Consider the following 15,864-nt stretch of genomic DNA (forward strand, 5'->3'; position numbering starts at 1 on the left):
AATTTCCGTACATTCGAAGTGGTTTGGGTCATCCTGGTGTTTTTAATATCACAAAATGCATTTCTCATATTTTTAAAAAGGCACGTGCGTCTGAGAAGTAACAGTTATGGAGTCGAGTTTTAATCTTTTTAGAGGGTATTTCACCATTTCAAAATCACAGACTCATGTTTTACTAAATATAACTTTATCTGAATGTGTTACAGGTTAGTCAATTAACTAAACTTAGTGTTAATTTTCACGGATTGAAACTAGGGTATGTCCCTTTAACAACACCACAAGAGCACATTAATTTTATTAATTATCACCTACTGGATGTCAAACATTTGGCAATTCTGATACATAGTCTTAGAGAGGAAACATCATTTTTCCATTAGTAGCAAAGGATCTTTTATGTACTGGTGCATTGGCTGGAACATGAAATAGCCTAATGGGCCAACAACTGCACATTAAACAAGTGCTTTACATCACACCCCACTAACAACAGAATCATCTTAGCACAAACAGCTAACTAGTAAGTTTGCAGCCTGTTTAATAAAGTATGTTTTGTTTAACGACACCACTGGAGCACATTGATTGATTAATCATCATCAGCTATTGGATGTCAAACATTTGGTAATTATGGTACGTAGTCATCAAAGGAAAGTTTGTTTTGTTTAACGACAACACTAGAGCACAATGATGTATTAATCATTAGCTATTGGATGTCAAACATTTGGTAATTCTGGCTCGTAGTCAACAGAGGAAAAGTTTGTTTTGTTTAACGACAACACTAGAGCACATTGATTTATGAATCATTGGCTATTGGATGTCAAACATTTGGTCATTCTGACACGTAGTCATCAGAGGAAACCCGCGACATGTTTTCTAATGCAGCAAGGGATCTTTTACATGCACTTTCCCACAGACAGAAAAGCACATACCATGACCTTTGACCAATATTGTGGTGCACTGGTTGGAACGAGAAAAAACATAATCAGTTCAATGGATCCACCGAGGCGGTTCGATCCTGTGACACAAGCACCTCAAGTGAGCATTCAACCGACTGAGCTAAATCGCTCCCCGCCTGTTTAATAAGGATGTGTGTTATAAGAATTTTTCTAAAGTGATGTGGGATTCCTGTATCACAATATGCATCATAATATATTATTTACAGCACCATCAACCGATTTTAAGGAAGGCATATTACAAAATAAAGAAAATAGTTGTACCTGATACAAGTTGAAGTTTATTCTTTAAAATATGAAAAATATGGATCACTTCGGTGTACAAAATCTTATTTAATAATAGCGGGCCCTTCCTGGTTGTGTAAGGAAAATGGGTCCACGGAGGAAGGAAGGAAGGAAGGAAGGAAGGAAGGAAATGTTTGATTTAACTACGCACTCAACACCTTTAATTCACCGTTATATGGTGTCGGACATATGGTTAAGGACCACGCAGATATTGAGGGAGGAAACCCGCGGTCGCCACTTCAAGGGCTACTCTTTTCGATTAGCAGCAAAGGATCTTTTATATGCACCATCCCATAGACAGGATAGCACATACCACGGTCTTTGATGTACTAGTCGTAGTGTATTGGCTAGAGCAAAAAATAGCTCAATCGGCCCACTGACGGGGATTAATCCCAAACCTGTGGCACATCAAGCGAGCGCTTTACCACTGGGCTATGTCTCACCCCACCGGGTCCACTGAGGTGGTTCGATCCTACGATGCCCAAGTACCTCAGATGAACTACCTACTGACAGAGCTAGAACCTGGACCTGTGTATAACAGAGGGTTATGTTGACACGTAGTGTACGGTGACTGTGAGCTTTCTATTCACCACCAAGGACCTGAAAAGTTCTTGGGTAGCACTAAATTCAGAATTCCACACAAAAAAAATAAGTTAGTTTGTTTTGTTTAACAACACCACAAGACCACATTGTCAAAGTTTAACAGTTTGTTCTGTTTAACGACACTACTAGAGCACATTGATTTATTAATCATGGACTACTGGATGTGAAACATTTGGTAATTCTGACAGTATTAGAGAGGAAACCCGCTACAATTTTCCATTAGTAGCAAGGGGTCTTTTATAAGCACCAACCCACAGACAAGAAATAGCTCCCCCCCCCCCCCCCCCCACACCAGGGATCAATCGTAGACCGACCACTGGGATACGTCCCACACTAGAATTCCATTAGGACTTGCAGTATTTTGACCCTGTTTAATATTAACAGTGATGATTATCTCGAGGGGCGGGACGTAGCCCAGTGGTAAAGCGCTCGCTCGATGCACGGTCAGTCTGGGATCGATCCACGTCAGTGGACCCATTAGGCTATTTCTCGTTCCAGCCAGTGCACCACGATTGGTATATCAAAGGCTGTGGTATGTACTACCCTGTCTGTGGGATGGTGCATATAAAAGATCCCTTGCTGCTATTCGAAAAGAGTAGCCCATGAAGTGGTAACAGCGGGTTTCCTCTCTCTATGTGTTCGGTGAATGGAGCGTTAATTCACCATATATTTGTGTGGTCCTTAATCATATGTCCGACGTCATATAACCGTAAATAAAATGTGTTGTGCTCGTTGTTAAATAAAACATTTTCTTCCTTCCTTCATTCATTCACTCTGGGATGGTGACGGTACTGGAATGGAAAGATACTCCATTGCCTCAGGTGGGATACGAACCCAGTACCTACCAGCCTGTTGAATGTGTCGTTAAATAAAACATTTCTTTCTTTCTTTTGATTACCTCGATATAATGTGTCTGTTTTCCTTGAAGTTCTGTTTGGCCTTTTCCAGCATCTCTTTCTTCATGGCCACTTTGCCACGATTGGCTGCTATCTGTTTTTCTGCATTTTGTTTTCTCAATTTTGATTGGATGGACTCGGACTGAAAGACAAAACAACGATTTTATTTTTTAAATACAAACATACAAATATTATTGGTCTAGGTTCAGACAATAAGGCCAGTATTTTTTAATTTTTAGATTTTTAGAACATTTGTGCACAAAGGTAGGAGGAAGGAAAAAAACACAAAAAAACTAAACCTGTTTGGGGTGTATCAGTAGGGGTTATTTTTTTTTTTAATATGGCTACTTTGATAGGTGTGGATTCTTTGTAACAAAATAAGATCGACAAAGCACCTCTAAACTCCCACATTTCCTGTGGGAAAATAGACACTACTGATGCTTTTAATGTGAGAGAAGCAAGAGTGCTACAGAGAAAACATCAGACAGCTACCTACACTGATCAAAGGTTTGACCCCCAAAGTGACACTCCACAATGCGAAGAGACACCATGATACCAACGATTTCTTTTTTTTATTAATTTAGCGCCCTCGCGAACATGGACACAAATCCACGCTGGCGTCGATTCCATTTTGTCACGCTGCTATTCCAGAAGTGAGGTCTCTGTGCGCAACCATGCGGTGCATAGAAATCGGAGTGAAATAGCGAATACGGCCGAAAGAGAGCGACCGAAGACGAATTAACAATTCGTATCTACAACAGTATATTTACTGACAAAATAAGTGTTATTTCTCACTTTTACCTTACGAAATGCGCCACAATAGACTAGAATGGTAACTTTTTTTTCTTTAGAGCTATCTGTGGAAGTCGGCAGCAAAAAAATTAAAAATAGAAGTGAAAAATACGACTTTTATTTATTTATTATTTGAGCAAAATTTACGTCGGCGGGTTCGTAAACCGAATAATAAAAAAATACTGGCCTAAACCTGACTATTATTATCAAAAATCAGAAAATGATATTTTATATTCACTTTCCCATACAAGGACAGCACATACCACAGCCTTTGATGTATCAATCGTATATCATTATTTCAGATGTGGAAAAAATGTGTGTCTATTGAGGGCAATCAATCGTAAGACTTATTACAAAAGCCAGAAAGAGATATTTTATATTCACTTTCCCATACAAGGACAGCACATACCATGACCGTTGATGTATCAATTGTATATCACTGGTCGGGAAACGAAAGGAAATGTTTTATTTAACGACGCACTCAACACATTTTATTTACAGTTATATGGTGTCGGACATATGGTGAAAGACCACATAGATATTGAGTGAGGAAACTCGCTGTCGCCACTTCATGGGCTACTCTTTTCGATTAGCAGCAAGGGATCTTTTATATGCACCATCCCACAGACAGGACAGCACATACCACGGCCTTTGATATACTACTTGCGGCGCACTGGCTGGAACGAGAAACATCCCAATGGGCCCACCGACGGTGGTCGATATCAGACTAACCACACATCGAGTGAGTGCTATACCACTGGGCTACGTCCCGTCCTTGTTATAAGTTAAAGCTACTGGTTTACAATTGATATTGTAGGCGGGCACAAGACTGCCATAGGCGAGTGTTTTGCCCATGGTAACAAATTCTTAATTTCCAGCTCTGCAAGTTAAAAGTGGTTGCGAGTTACTTATTTCTTCTGATATATATCGATCCCAGACCGACCGCATATCAAGGAGCGTTTTATCACTGGGCTACATCTCACCTCTGATATGGTTACAATCTGGTAACAAAATGTGGGTACAGTCTAATGGTAACGACAAGCAGGAGAGGGACAGAAGTGTGACGTTCCTACGCGTAGTTCTACCTTTTGTCTGGCCGTGCGGTGAGCCGAGCCAATGCTCTTCAGGGTGTTCTCGTACTCCTGTTCAAGATGTCGGACCTTCTCACGCTTCTCCTCTTCCAGCTGTTTCTACAATCAAATACACATAACTGTCATTATAAGCCTCCTATGGTCTCCACAAATCCAAAATATTGGAGTACTCGAGGGTCAATCTTGACCTGGACCCGAGTACCTGACACTTACACTGTTCTACTCTTCCGGCTGTTTCTACAATCAAATACACGTAACTGTCATAATAAGCAAGGGCTTCTAGTGATATTCAATGTTGGGCTAGTAAATAACTATGATTGCCATGCCCGACAGCTAGTGAAATGGTTTTTTTCAAATGTTGCAGTTAAGTCTCGGCTTCTAGTTTATGGTAGCCCCACTCCCATGGCTAGTGATATTCAGTGTTGGGCTAGTAAATAACTATGACTGCCATGCCCAACAGCTAGTGAAATATATTCTTTTTTCAAATGTTGCAGTTAAGTCTATTTTGTAAATATGAATATCCAGACCCCACCCCAACCCTGAATGTTAGTGTTTTTAAGCTCTATCTCCCTCTTTAGGTGACATATCTGATTATTACTATTATTTAGTAAAATTGTATTAACTTAAAGTAAAGTAGGGCTAGTGAATTTTTAATGGTGACTAGTAAACAAAATTTTAATCACTGATTCCATGGCTAGTGGATTTTATAAAAAAAATCTAGAAACCCTGTAAGCCATGTTGCTTAATTCAAGTAAAAGCCAGCCTATCCCCTCCCCCCTACCTAAAAAATGAGAGCCTGCATGCCTATGATCCTGATACGAGTTTCATAAAATCAGTACTACTCACATGCAAGTGTAATAATTTTTGTATTATCCATATTAATATTGGGGTGGGTTTTTTAAAAGAATAACAAGGACGTCTCAAAATGTTTTAACCACAACGACAAGGAGATGACGTAAATGACATCATATTTCACATGCGCAGTCTGAGCTACGACTGGGTAAGTAATGTCATGTTTATGACGTCAATTCCCAAAATTACATCATTACACTTGTTATTACACATGTGCTTTGTATGATTATTACCTCAGTTATGTTGAACCATGTGGATAATAATATGAGATAGAATCATAAAATATATATATTACACAATTTGTTTGATTCTGGTATTTGAAAAAAAAAAAATTGAATGGCACAAGTGACGTATTAACAAAATGATCGGTCTAGCAATATTCAGAAAGAAAGAAATGTTTGATTTAACTAGGCACTCAACACATTTTATTTACAGTTATATGGCGTCAGACATATGGTAAAGGACCACACAGATATTTAGAGAGGAAACCTGCTGTCGCCACTTCATAGGTTACTCTTTTTAATTAGCAGCAAGGGATCTTTTAATATGCACCATCCCAAGGCATTTGATATACCAGTCATGGTGCACTGGCTGGAACGAGAAATAGCCCAATGGGCCCACCAATGGGCACCGATCCCAGACCGACTGCGCATCAAGCGAGCGCTTTACCACTGGGCTACATCCCGTCCCTAGCAATATTCATAGGCCTATATATGTATCATACCTCAATGTCATGGGCCATCTTCACCAAGAGGCGTTCCTTCTCCAGTCGAACATCTTTACGAATCTTCGCTGCATTCGCCTTACACTGCTCGCGAACCTGGCAAATGAAAATATGCTTAATCAATGGACGAAATCAAAAACCTTTATATTATCATTCGCCTTACACTGCTCGCGAACCTGGCAAATGAAAATATCTTTCATAAATGGACGAAATCAAAAACTTTATATTATCATTTGCCTTACACTGCTCGCGAAACTGGCAAATAAAAATATCTTTAATCAATGGACGAAATCAAAAACCTTTATATTATCATTTGCCTTACACTGCTCACGAACCTGGCAAATGAATTTTTTTTTAATCCATGCACGAAATCAACTGGAAAAATACAAAAAAAACCTCCCTATTATCATTTGGCTTACACTGTTCTCGAAGCTAGCCAAACAAAATATATTTAAAGGCATATTTTTCACCTAGACTCTAGTTTCAACCTGTAAAAACGGACACTAACCGTTAACTGTTAATTTACAAACCTGAAACAATTTGGATACAACAGAGTGAAACAAGAATCTTTGGTATTGAAATACCTTTAAAAGTAGACTAAAACATGTGTGCATTTTTTAAAATATGAAAAATGCATTTTGTGGTAACACCAGAATGACCAGAAACACTTCGGTTGTACGGAAATAGATAAAATATAAGTAATGTTTGATTTCAGTGATCATAAACGGCTCTGATAGTGAAAAACATGCTGTAGTGTTTAAAAACTAGGGTATGTCCCTTTAATTACTTGTAATAGGCTTGTTTTCACAATTGGCACTCTATACTGCTAATGGTTGCCAAAATAGCTGGTGTTTAGTTCATATACTTTATATCTTAATTTACATGTTCTTTTTCATTGAATATCCATTTTCTAAACGAGATGACTACAATAAGAACGAGAAAAACCCCAATCAGTTGAATGGATCCACTGAGGTTGCTCAATCCTGCGACGCAAGTACCTCAGGCGAGCACTCGACTGAGCTAAATTTTATGGATATATACACGTACATGTTTTTGTAGTTCCTGTTCCTGATTTTCTGCAGCAGGCCACCATAAGCAAAATTTTGGGTTTTTTTTGTTTTTATAACAACACCACTTGAGCATATTGATTTATTAATCATCGGCTACTGGATGTCAAACATTTGGTTATTCTGACATAGTTTTAGAGAGGAAACCCGCTACTTACATGTATCTCCATTAGTAGCAAGGGATCTTTTATATGCACCATCCCACAAACAGGATAGCACATCCCACAGCCTTTGATATACCAGTCATGGTGCACTGGCTGGAACGAGAAATAGCCCAATGGACCCACAGACGGGGATCGACCCCAAACCGACCATGCATTAAGCGAACGCTTTACCACTGGGCTACCGATACATCCCGCCCTACCACCATCAGCAATGCTGTTAAATTCCCTTTAAAAGGACCGGCCTCGGTGGCGTCGTGGCAGGCCATCGGTCTACAGGCTGGTAGGTACTGGTTTCGGATCCCAGTCGAGGCATGGGATTTTTAATCCAGATACCGACTCCAAACCCTGAGTGAGTGCTCCGCAAGGCTCAATGGGTAGGTGTAAACCACTTGCACCGACCAGTGATCCATAACTGGTTCAACAAAGGCCATGGTTTGTGCTATCCTGCCTGTGGGAAGCGCAAATAAAAGATCCCTTGCTGCCTGTCGTAAAAAGAGTAACCTATGTGGCAACAGCGGGTTTCCTCTAAAAACGGTGTCAGAATGACCATATGTTTGACGTCCAATAGCCGATGATAAGATCAAAAATCAATTTGCTCTAGTGGCGTCGTTAAATAAAACAAACTTTACTTTTCCCTTTAAAAGGTGACATGTACAGATGGAGACTTCTTTAGAAATATACCTGAAGTATTCGGGTTTTCCTTCGTTTCTGTGTCTCCTCCTTGACAAGTCGTTCTACTTCGTTTGGACTGAGGCGCATGGTGACCTTCAGTTGTTTGTAGCTCATGTCAGTGAATCCCGGTTACATGGAATGGTTTTACACAAGCACACACTGTCAGTCATAGGCAAAGAGCAATCATTGTCATTGCTCTGACTAAAACGTAATCACTAATGCAGAGGTCAAAACTGTAATGTAAAACACAAGAGAATTCTCTTATTATTATTATTATTATTAAAGGTGAATGTTGAAAAACTTGTATCATAAATTAAAATTTGGTTTGACATTAGAAAGAATTCCAGTGTTGGTCAAAACTATTTGAGAAAGTCAGATAAGTTCTCACATAAATTTTGGTTAGTGTCTTATGTATTATAGTAATACAGTTGATAATTTCTACTAGCCCAGACAAACATTTCACTAGCTGGGACCGAAGGCTAGTAAATTTGTCAAACCTGTTAATTATATTAAAGGTGTACATATATTTCCAAAAATGTGTATTATTTGTAAAATTTGTTAACACAAAAAATATATATAATCTTAGGCCCACAAATGTACATATATATATATGGATTTTTTTTATTTAACATCAACAGAGCTCAAAGTTAACACTCTGAAGTAGGCACACAGTCAAGGGTTGAAAAACTAATTTAAAACTCACTTGTTACTAGAGAACAAGAGTGATTTGCTTTCCTACTTGCCTATAGTTTTTCACTTGACCATCAAAAAAAAGGTTCAAATTTTATGAAGGCTCTTTACATTTGCTGCAAAGCTCTCTCAGTTTCACCAATACCGACAACAATGTAGTGCCATGCTCTTCATAACCCTCTTGTTGAAGTTAAAGTTTGTTTTGTTCAATGAAACATTATGGTAATATGGTAATTTTGACATATACAGTCTTAGAGAGGAAACGATTGATAAAACAGTTACAAATAAGTCCAGATAGGGCATGTCTCAAGAAAGTGACAATACAATCGGCAAAAACATTTGGAAAAATATCAGAGCAAACTTGCTGAAAACAGGGTTAGCCCACATTTTCTTTCTTTGTATATGATCAGAAAATGTATGCTTGATGCACATAACAATATTTCTTGAGCCAAGCCTAGAAATATTATAAGTGTCCGGTTACAGACGTTGTCTGGTGCAAATTTGTGATTGTTAAGATCTGACAGTCACAAACTTAATATTAGCGGTCATTTTGTCTGATGTATTTCTGTGTTGAAGCAGTTCACTGCAGAACGTTTTAAAATGCATACCGTATATATTTTATAATTTAAGACTTCCGAACATTCCAGCATAAATGTTAAATGGACATTCCTGAGTTTGCTGCATTGTAAGATGTTTCCGAAGAATAAAATATTTCTACTTACATATTAAATATATTTTCTTGTTTAGAACATCAGTGTCTGTATATTCTATGTGTTTCTGGTTGTCTTAATATTTGTAACAAGCACAAACTGGATTTTCTAAAAAATGTTTAGGAAATAAATGAAATTTAACCTAGTACAAATAGAATGATCAGAAACACAACATTTAATATACAACCACTAATATTTTATGCAGAAAAATATATTTGATATGTAATTACAATCATTAAAAAGTCTGTTAGTCAATAACATCTTAAAAATTGCAGCAAACTCAGGAATGTCCCTTTAATACTATCACTAACCGTAACCCTAAACCTAAACGAACTGAATGCTGGAACATTCGGAAGTCTTGCCAAACTCATAGAACTGTTGACAGAACAGATTCGCATGCATGACCTTTGTTACACTAGTGTCTGCAGGGTTGAAAATAATTAGTCGCCCAGTCACCCGGGGTGACATTTATTGGTTACGGGCGACTAAGAATTTTAGAAAGGTAGTCCATTGGGCGACGATCGATTTTAGTGTCTAGCAAGTATGGTACTAGTTAAAAAGAAATTCACTGATACTGAATCGAATGTGACAAAAGACACTGCGTCTATTTTGGCGCGAACTACAGATCTGGCAGCAGAAGACATAGAACATGTTCTATATTTTGACAGCGCCAACATAATAAATAAAGATAAAATTCATATAAAAACATATTAATTTATTAAGTTTTAAACCCATACCATCTCAAATAATATTTTATTGGGGGTGCAGTGTAAATTAAAACAAAAATTCTTCACAAATTACAATCAAACGGCATAGGTTAACTCTTTCTTTAGTTTATACTGCATTATCTTTTACCCTGTATTAAAAATGAGATTTGATATGTTTAATTTAATGGTACTTTGTTACACAAGCATGTTTGTTTATAAATACTTTCTTTTTCTTTTCTTTTTTTATTTAAGTTTGTATGGGTTTAAAACTTAATGACAAGTTTTTATACAAAGTTTTACTTTATTCATTATCATGATTATGAAGTTAAACGTCAATTCATCAGTTTTCTTTAACACAAACGGTTATTATTCAACAAACAAAAAACACTCTAGTTTTAATTTTAGCTGTGCAGTTAAATTCAAATGTGATAATTGGAGGGCTAGCTGAATTTAAGAAGGGCTAGTAAAAATTTTTCCTCAACTGGCCCTGCTGGCGACCTTGGTTTTCATGTTAATTTTCAACCCTGGTGTCTGATTTGTTTACATTCGTGATATAAAATTTTAAGTGTCACATTTTTTCTTCCTTTTATTTAAATAAGGTTATAAAAATTGAGACAGTGACAGATCACAGTTTACATCAAACTATTCCATCTTACCATAGACGTTTTAACATTTACAATATCAGCGTTCCTTTACCAAAGCTCAAAAACATACCCAAACTTTAGAAACCGCTTACTGTGGTGCAAGTCCAAACAAAACATTATTTGATTTCGCCGCTTCCGGGAAATGGCAGCCGGAAAGCAACACGTTTTGTGCTGATTTCTGGCAGGATTACGACAAACCGTACCTTGCCAGAATAGCGTAATATTACACACAATCGCAATATTTAACTTTACGAATTCAAGATATCAAACAAAATCGTAAAATAAATCAAACAGTTGCCGTTGCATGTGCTGCGATCTCATATCAGCTTTCAACGATTTTTTGGCCCATTGGCCATTTCTCGTTCCAGCCAGTACGCCACGACCTGGTATACCGACCGCCCTGTTATGTGCTAGCCTGCCTGTGGGATGGTGCATATATTATATAAAATATCCCTTGCTACTAATGAAACCCAAACAAATGTAGCGGGTTTCCTCTCTAAGACTGTCAAAATTACCAAATGTTTGACATCCAATAGCCGATGATTAATTACAAAATTGACATTTAATTTTATTCATTTTCAAGGCCATGTTATAGTCATGTCCTAAAATACGTATATTTTACATCTAGGTTTGATAGTTAATGATTATAAGAGCAACATATCCATATATTAGTAATTTCATTTCAGAAATAGTCTGTAGCATTATATTTGTGTAGACTAGAATCCTAAATTCAAATTTAGGAATATCACATCACAACACTACTTATTTGAATAAAATTGTACATGTCTAAATACGATAACTGTCTTTTGAGCAGACAAGACATAACCTGTAATAATTTATAAAATTCTAAAAGTTTGATGATAATAAAATATCATTTAAACATATATTAGATGCCTTTTCTACCACCTCATCTCTACTACCATTTTCCCAACAGACACCATAACGTAAATGCGGGCAACAGAGCTGAGATAAACGTCAAGGACAACGCATCTGTGTTCACTCATCTCAATGTTTTAAACTCTTGAAGTCAAAGATAATCTTACCCCTACCCCTGAAGTAATATCGGATTGTTAATATTATTATATAATAATACTAATTCGGTGTGAGGATCATATGGACTGACCCCACTTTGTGTAGTACTGATAATGATATCTATTTTTAGTTATATCTAATTTGTCAGAGAAAGACATCAGAAGAATTTTATTCTACAAAGTTATGTTACAGACAGAGCTAGTTATTCTGAGGAATAGTATATTGAGCAATACACTACTGGGGCCCGTTCCACGAAGCGATCTTAGTGCTACGATCACCTTAAGTACATAAGATAGCTATGCACTCACGGTAATCTTAGGGCTAAGATTAATTCGTGGAATGGGGCCCTGAGCTAGAATACAAGTTTGTTGGGGAGCAAAAATTATATATTATTTCCACACAAGCCAAGAAAGACATTACACGTACCTGTAGATATTAAGTGTGCAGTATTTGAAGAAACTTTGGTGTGTCTTTAGTCAAAATAATAATCTTAATAAAGTCTTCATTTTCTTTCAAGTTATTATGATGCCTCAAACTTAAATGAAGGAAGGAAGACGTTTTTATTTAACGATTCTCTCAAGACATTTTATTTACGGTTATATGGCGTCGAACATATTATTGAGGACCAAACAAATAACAGGCGCGTGCGCGGGGGGGGGGGGGGGGGGATTGGGGGTCGAAACCCCTCCTGCTCAAGGCGAATTTTTTTTTCATATCCCGATTTTTTACATTCCTGTGAATGGATATGGAAGTACTGAGATGTTATCGGGCTTCGCCAGACACCTCGACCCCCCCCTCCCCCCTGCAAAATTTGACACCTCGACCCCCCCCTGCAAAATTTCCTGCGCACGCCCCTGAATAATGAGAAAGGAAATATTCTGCCGCCATGCAGTAGACTACTCCTTTCGAACAGCATCAAGGGATATTTTATCAGCACCACACAACAGACAAGACAGCTCATACCACAGTATTTGTTATACAAACTGTGGAGCACTAGCTGGCATTTAACGAAAATGAAGCATTTTACAGTATGAGGGTTGTGCTACAGTTTAGAGTCTTCATCACAATCTACATCGCCTAAAAAGACACATTGAAATGACAATTAACACTTTAGATACATATGCAAACATTTTAGGACTTGGGGGAAAAACATTTCCAATACTGGTACTTTTTACTTGTTCGGCCAAGCCTGTGACACCAACCTAATATGTCTTTTCACAAAACACCACAGAGGATATTATGCAAGAAAAAAAAAAAAAAACAAACAAACAACGAAATCAAGTCTACAATTTAAAATGTAAGGGAACTTTCGAAAATTTCGAAATCAAATTGATCCAAATCTGTGTTTAACAAGTTTATAGTTACAAAGACTAACAACAGAGGGAAATAAAGTGGTACACAATGCCCAATAATACTCTTTTTCTTCTGCAAATCATTAGTGGTTTTTGTTTGTTTTGGGGTGTGTTTTTTTGTTTTTTTTGTTGTTGTTGTTGGGGTTTTTTTTTATAAAATTCAGATTTCCCTAAAATATAATTTGTCAGCTGAAGGATATACTAAACTGACAATATAAATAATGGTCTTTATATAATTTTAGAATGCTTTCAATTTTATATCTTAATCGATATTTGTTAATGAAGATTCAAAACCCTAACCTAATTAGAGTATATGCTATTTTAATATAAAATAAATTAATGTTAATATGAAATTTTCCATATTGTCACCATATATCATCATAATTACATAAGATATTTTATCTATAACAAGCCAATCGCCATGCATAATGATAATATTCATTTAAGAACTGACCAAAATTACTGTTTGTATGACTCCAAATAGGGATGGGAAAGACATGGACCATGGTATAATTGTTTTTTGGTTTATCGATATGAACACAATAGCAAGCACCTTTCAACTATTAAAACATATTACCGCAAAGGGTATAGATGGAATAAAACATTTATTATGTCAATTTAATTAGATATAGACCAAAACCTTCTTTTCATCATTACTGACAGTTATTAAAAACCAATGCTCATCCGTAGACAAGTGTGAATGTTAAGGTCAAGGTCGCTGTGAACTGAAATAGCTGAGTGAGCTACATTTGTAAGTAAGCAATTAGTATAATTTAATTACATTGAATGGCACAAAACAACAATTTTTTGCTAATATATGTGCTATATATATCTGGGTGTAACCCACTAAATCAAATCTGACATCTACCACATGTAACTTTTTAATCACCATTAACACCTCAACTTCAAAAATAAATAACAAAATGGGATGAGTGTGAAGATGCTAATTTTGAATATAACAAGACGTGTCTGTGCCGATCCTAATTCCGCATAATGCGTTGCCAGTTTTTCAGAAGGGGTGGGGGGGGGGTCGAAAATAATTGAGGTTGCGAAGCAGCCGAAGCTGCTGGGGGAGGGGTCTATGCTGCATTGTAGTATATTTTGGAAGGCAATTTAAAGCTCATTTGGTACGGTATTTTAGGCAATTTATTCAGCATACAGATCAGTATTTGACATGAAAATCGTAAATTATATCCACTGTAAAAGTAGATCTACCAAGCACATGAATGTTATGTTAAATTCCTCAGACAAATGACAATACTCGCGGTCCTATACAATGGCCCATTGATACATTAATAATTCCAACTCCAAAATGTTTATACGATTCTGGGAGATTACCACTTTTTGACACAAATGAATCACTGACTGGAACTGTCAAATAGTATTGCTCACTGAGCAATAGTATTTGACAGTTCCATCTCCCTTGGATGTAGCCTACAGAACTTGTCCCCTGCGCTTATTTTTCGCCACCACTAGTCCTGAAATACCGAAAGTCATATTACAAAGCGCAATATAAAACAGAAAAAGTAATTAAACTATTTGATGACCAAAATTTAACCTATACGAGTGTCATAAATCGAGATATGAGATATGAGCAAAAATAATTTCCGATTTTTGCCATTTTTAGTTTTTAAAAATCATGCTGGCTCAAAAAGGGGAGGGGGTTCGTCCGACCCCCCTGAACCCACCCTGACGACGCCCTTGTAATGGTTGTCACCTTAAGTCATGAGAAATGTGTCACCAATATCAGTCATGGCAGTATTTAATCTTCTAGTTAAAGTTAAGGACACTTTGAACGGTCAGATGTTATTTGATACATATATTGCTACCAAATTGCTACAAACCATTTGTAACAGTGTAAATATGTTAGAATACAAGTAAATGCATTATGATTGATTAAGTTCACTTAATATGTACATGTTTGTCTTGGATTATCACACCTATAAAGCTGTATTTAACTATTCTTAACCTTTGACCTTTGACCCTGACATGTGACCTTGAAATTGTCAGAAAAAAATATGGATATATGTAAATATGTTAGGGTGGACATAAATACATTATGTATTATTAATTTCACTCAATATGTATATGTTTTTCTTGGATTGATTCCGTTATCAGATCTCTGAAGCTGAATTTAACAATTCTTGACATGTGACCTTAAAACTGTTAGAAAAAAATGGCACCAAACATTTTTAAAATCTCCATGGCCCGAGCTTCAAAACGTCATAGGTTATGATGGTTTTGCAAATTTTTGTGGCGCTGTCTTCGAAAATATGGATGAAATCCATAGGCGTACGGGCTCCCATTTTCGTGGGGTGTGGGGCAGACTGGCTTTTGCCCGAATTAAACTAACATGCCCAAATTTGGACAACATTTATTCATATTAGCATTACTACCAAACAGCTATTTAGGATTGTTTGACATCCAATAGCCAATGATTAATTAATCAATGTGCTCTAGTGGTGTCGTTAAGCAAAACAAACTTTTATATAGGGTTGCAAACGAATCACTACGCATTTTTATACATATTACAACTAATTTTGAGGGTAGATTGATAGAAATACATGGTAAAAAGGTCTCTGGTTAGCACATTTTTCACGAATATCTATATCATTTTTGCCCGAATTTGAGGTTTTGCG

At 36.9% G+C, this 15,864-nt stretch overlaps 1 protein-coding gene across 1 annotated transcript in view; it reads right to left on the reverse strand.

The window, feature by feature from the left end:
* The window catches only part of LOC121386926, a 28,347-nt gene extending 17,368 nt beyond the window's left edge, over window positions 1–10,979 (reverse strand). The window contains exons 1-5 of the mRNA XM_041517977.1: window positions 10,912–10,979; window positions 8,100–8,323; window positions 6,188–6,283; window positions 4,606–4,710; window positions 2,731–2,870 (exon numbers count right to left, since the gene is read on the reverse strand). Coding sequence (XP_041373911.1) covers window positions 2,731–2,870; window positions 4,606–4,710; window positions 6,188–6,283; window positions 8,100–8,204 — 446 coding nt within the window. The 5' untranslated portion in view covers window positions 8,205–8,323; window positions 10,912–10,979. The remainder of the gene's footprint in view (window positions 1–2,730; window positions 2,871–4,605; window positions 4,711–6,187; window positions 6,284–8,099; window positions 8,324–10,911) is intronic.
* Window positions 10,980–15,864: the final 4,885 nt, after the last annotated feature.

This window comes from Gigantopelta aegis, chromosome 12, assembly GCF_016097555.1.
Source record: "Gigantopelta aegis isolate Gae_Host chromosome 12, Gae_host_genome, whole genome shotgun sequence".
Classification (NCBI taxonomy): Eukaryota; Metazoa; Mollusca; class Gastropoda; order Neomphalida; family Peltospiridae; genus Gigantopelta; species Gigantopelta aegis.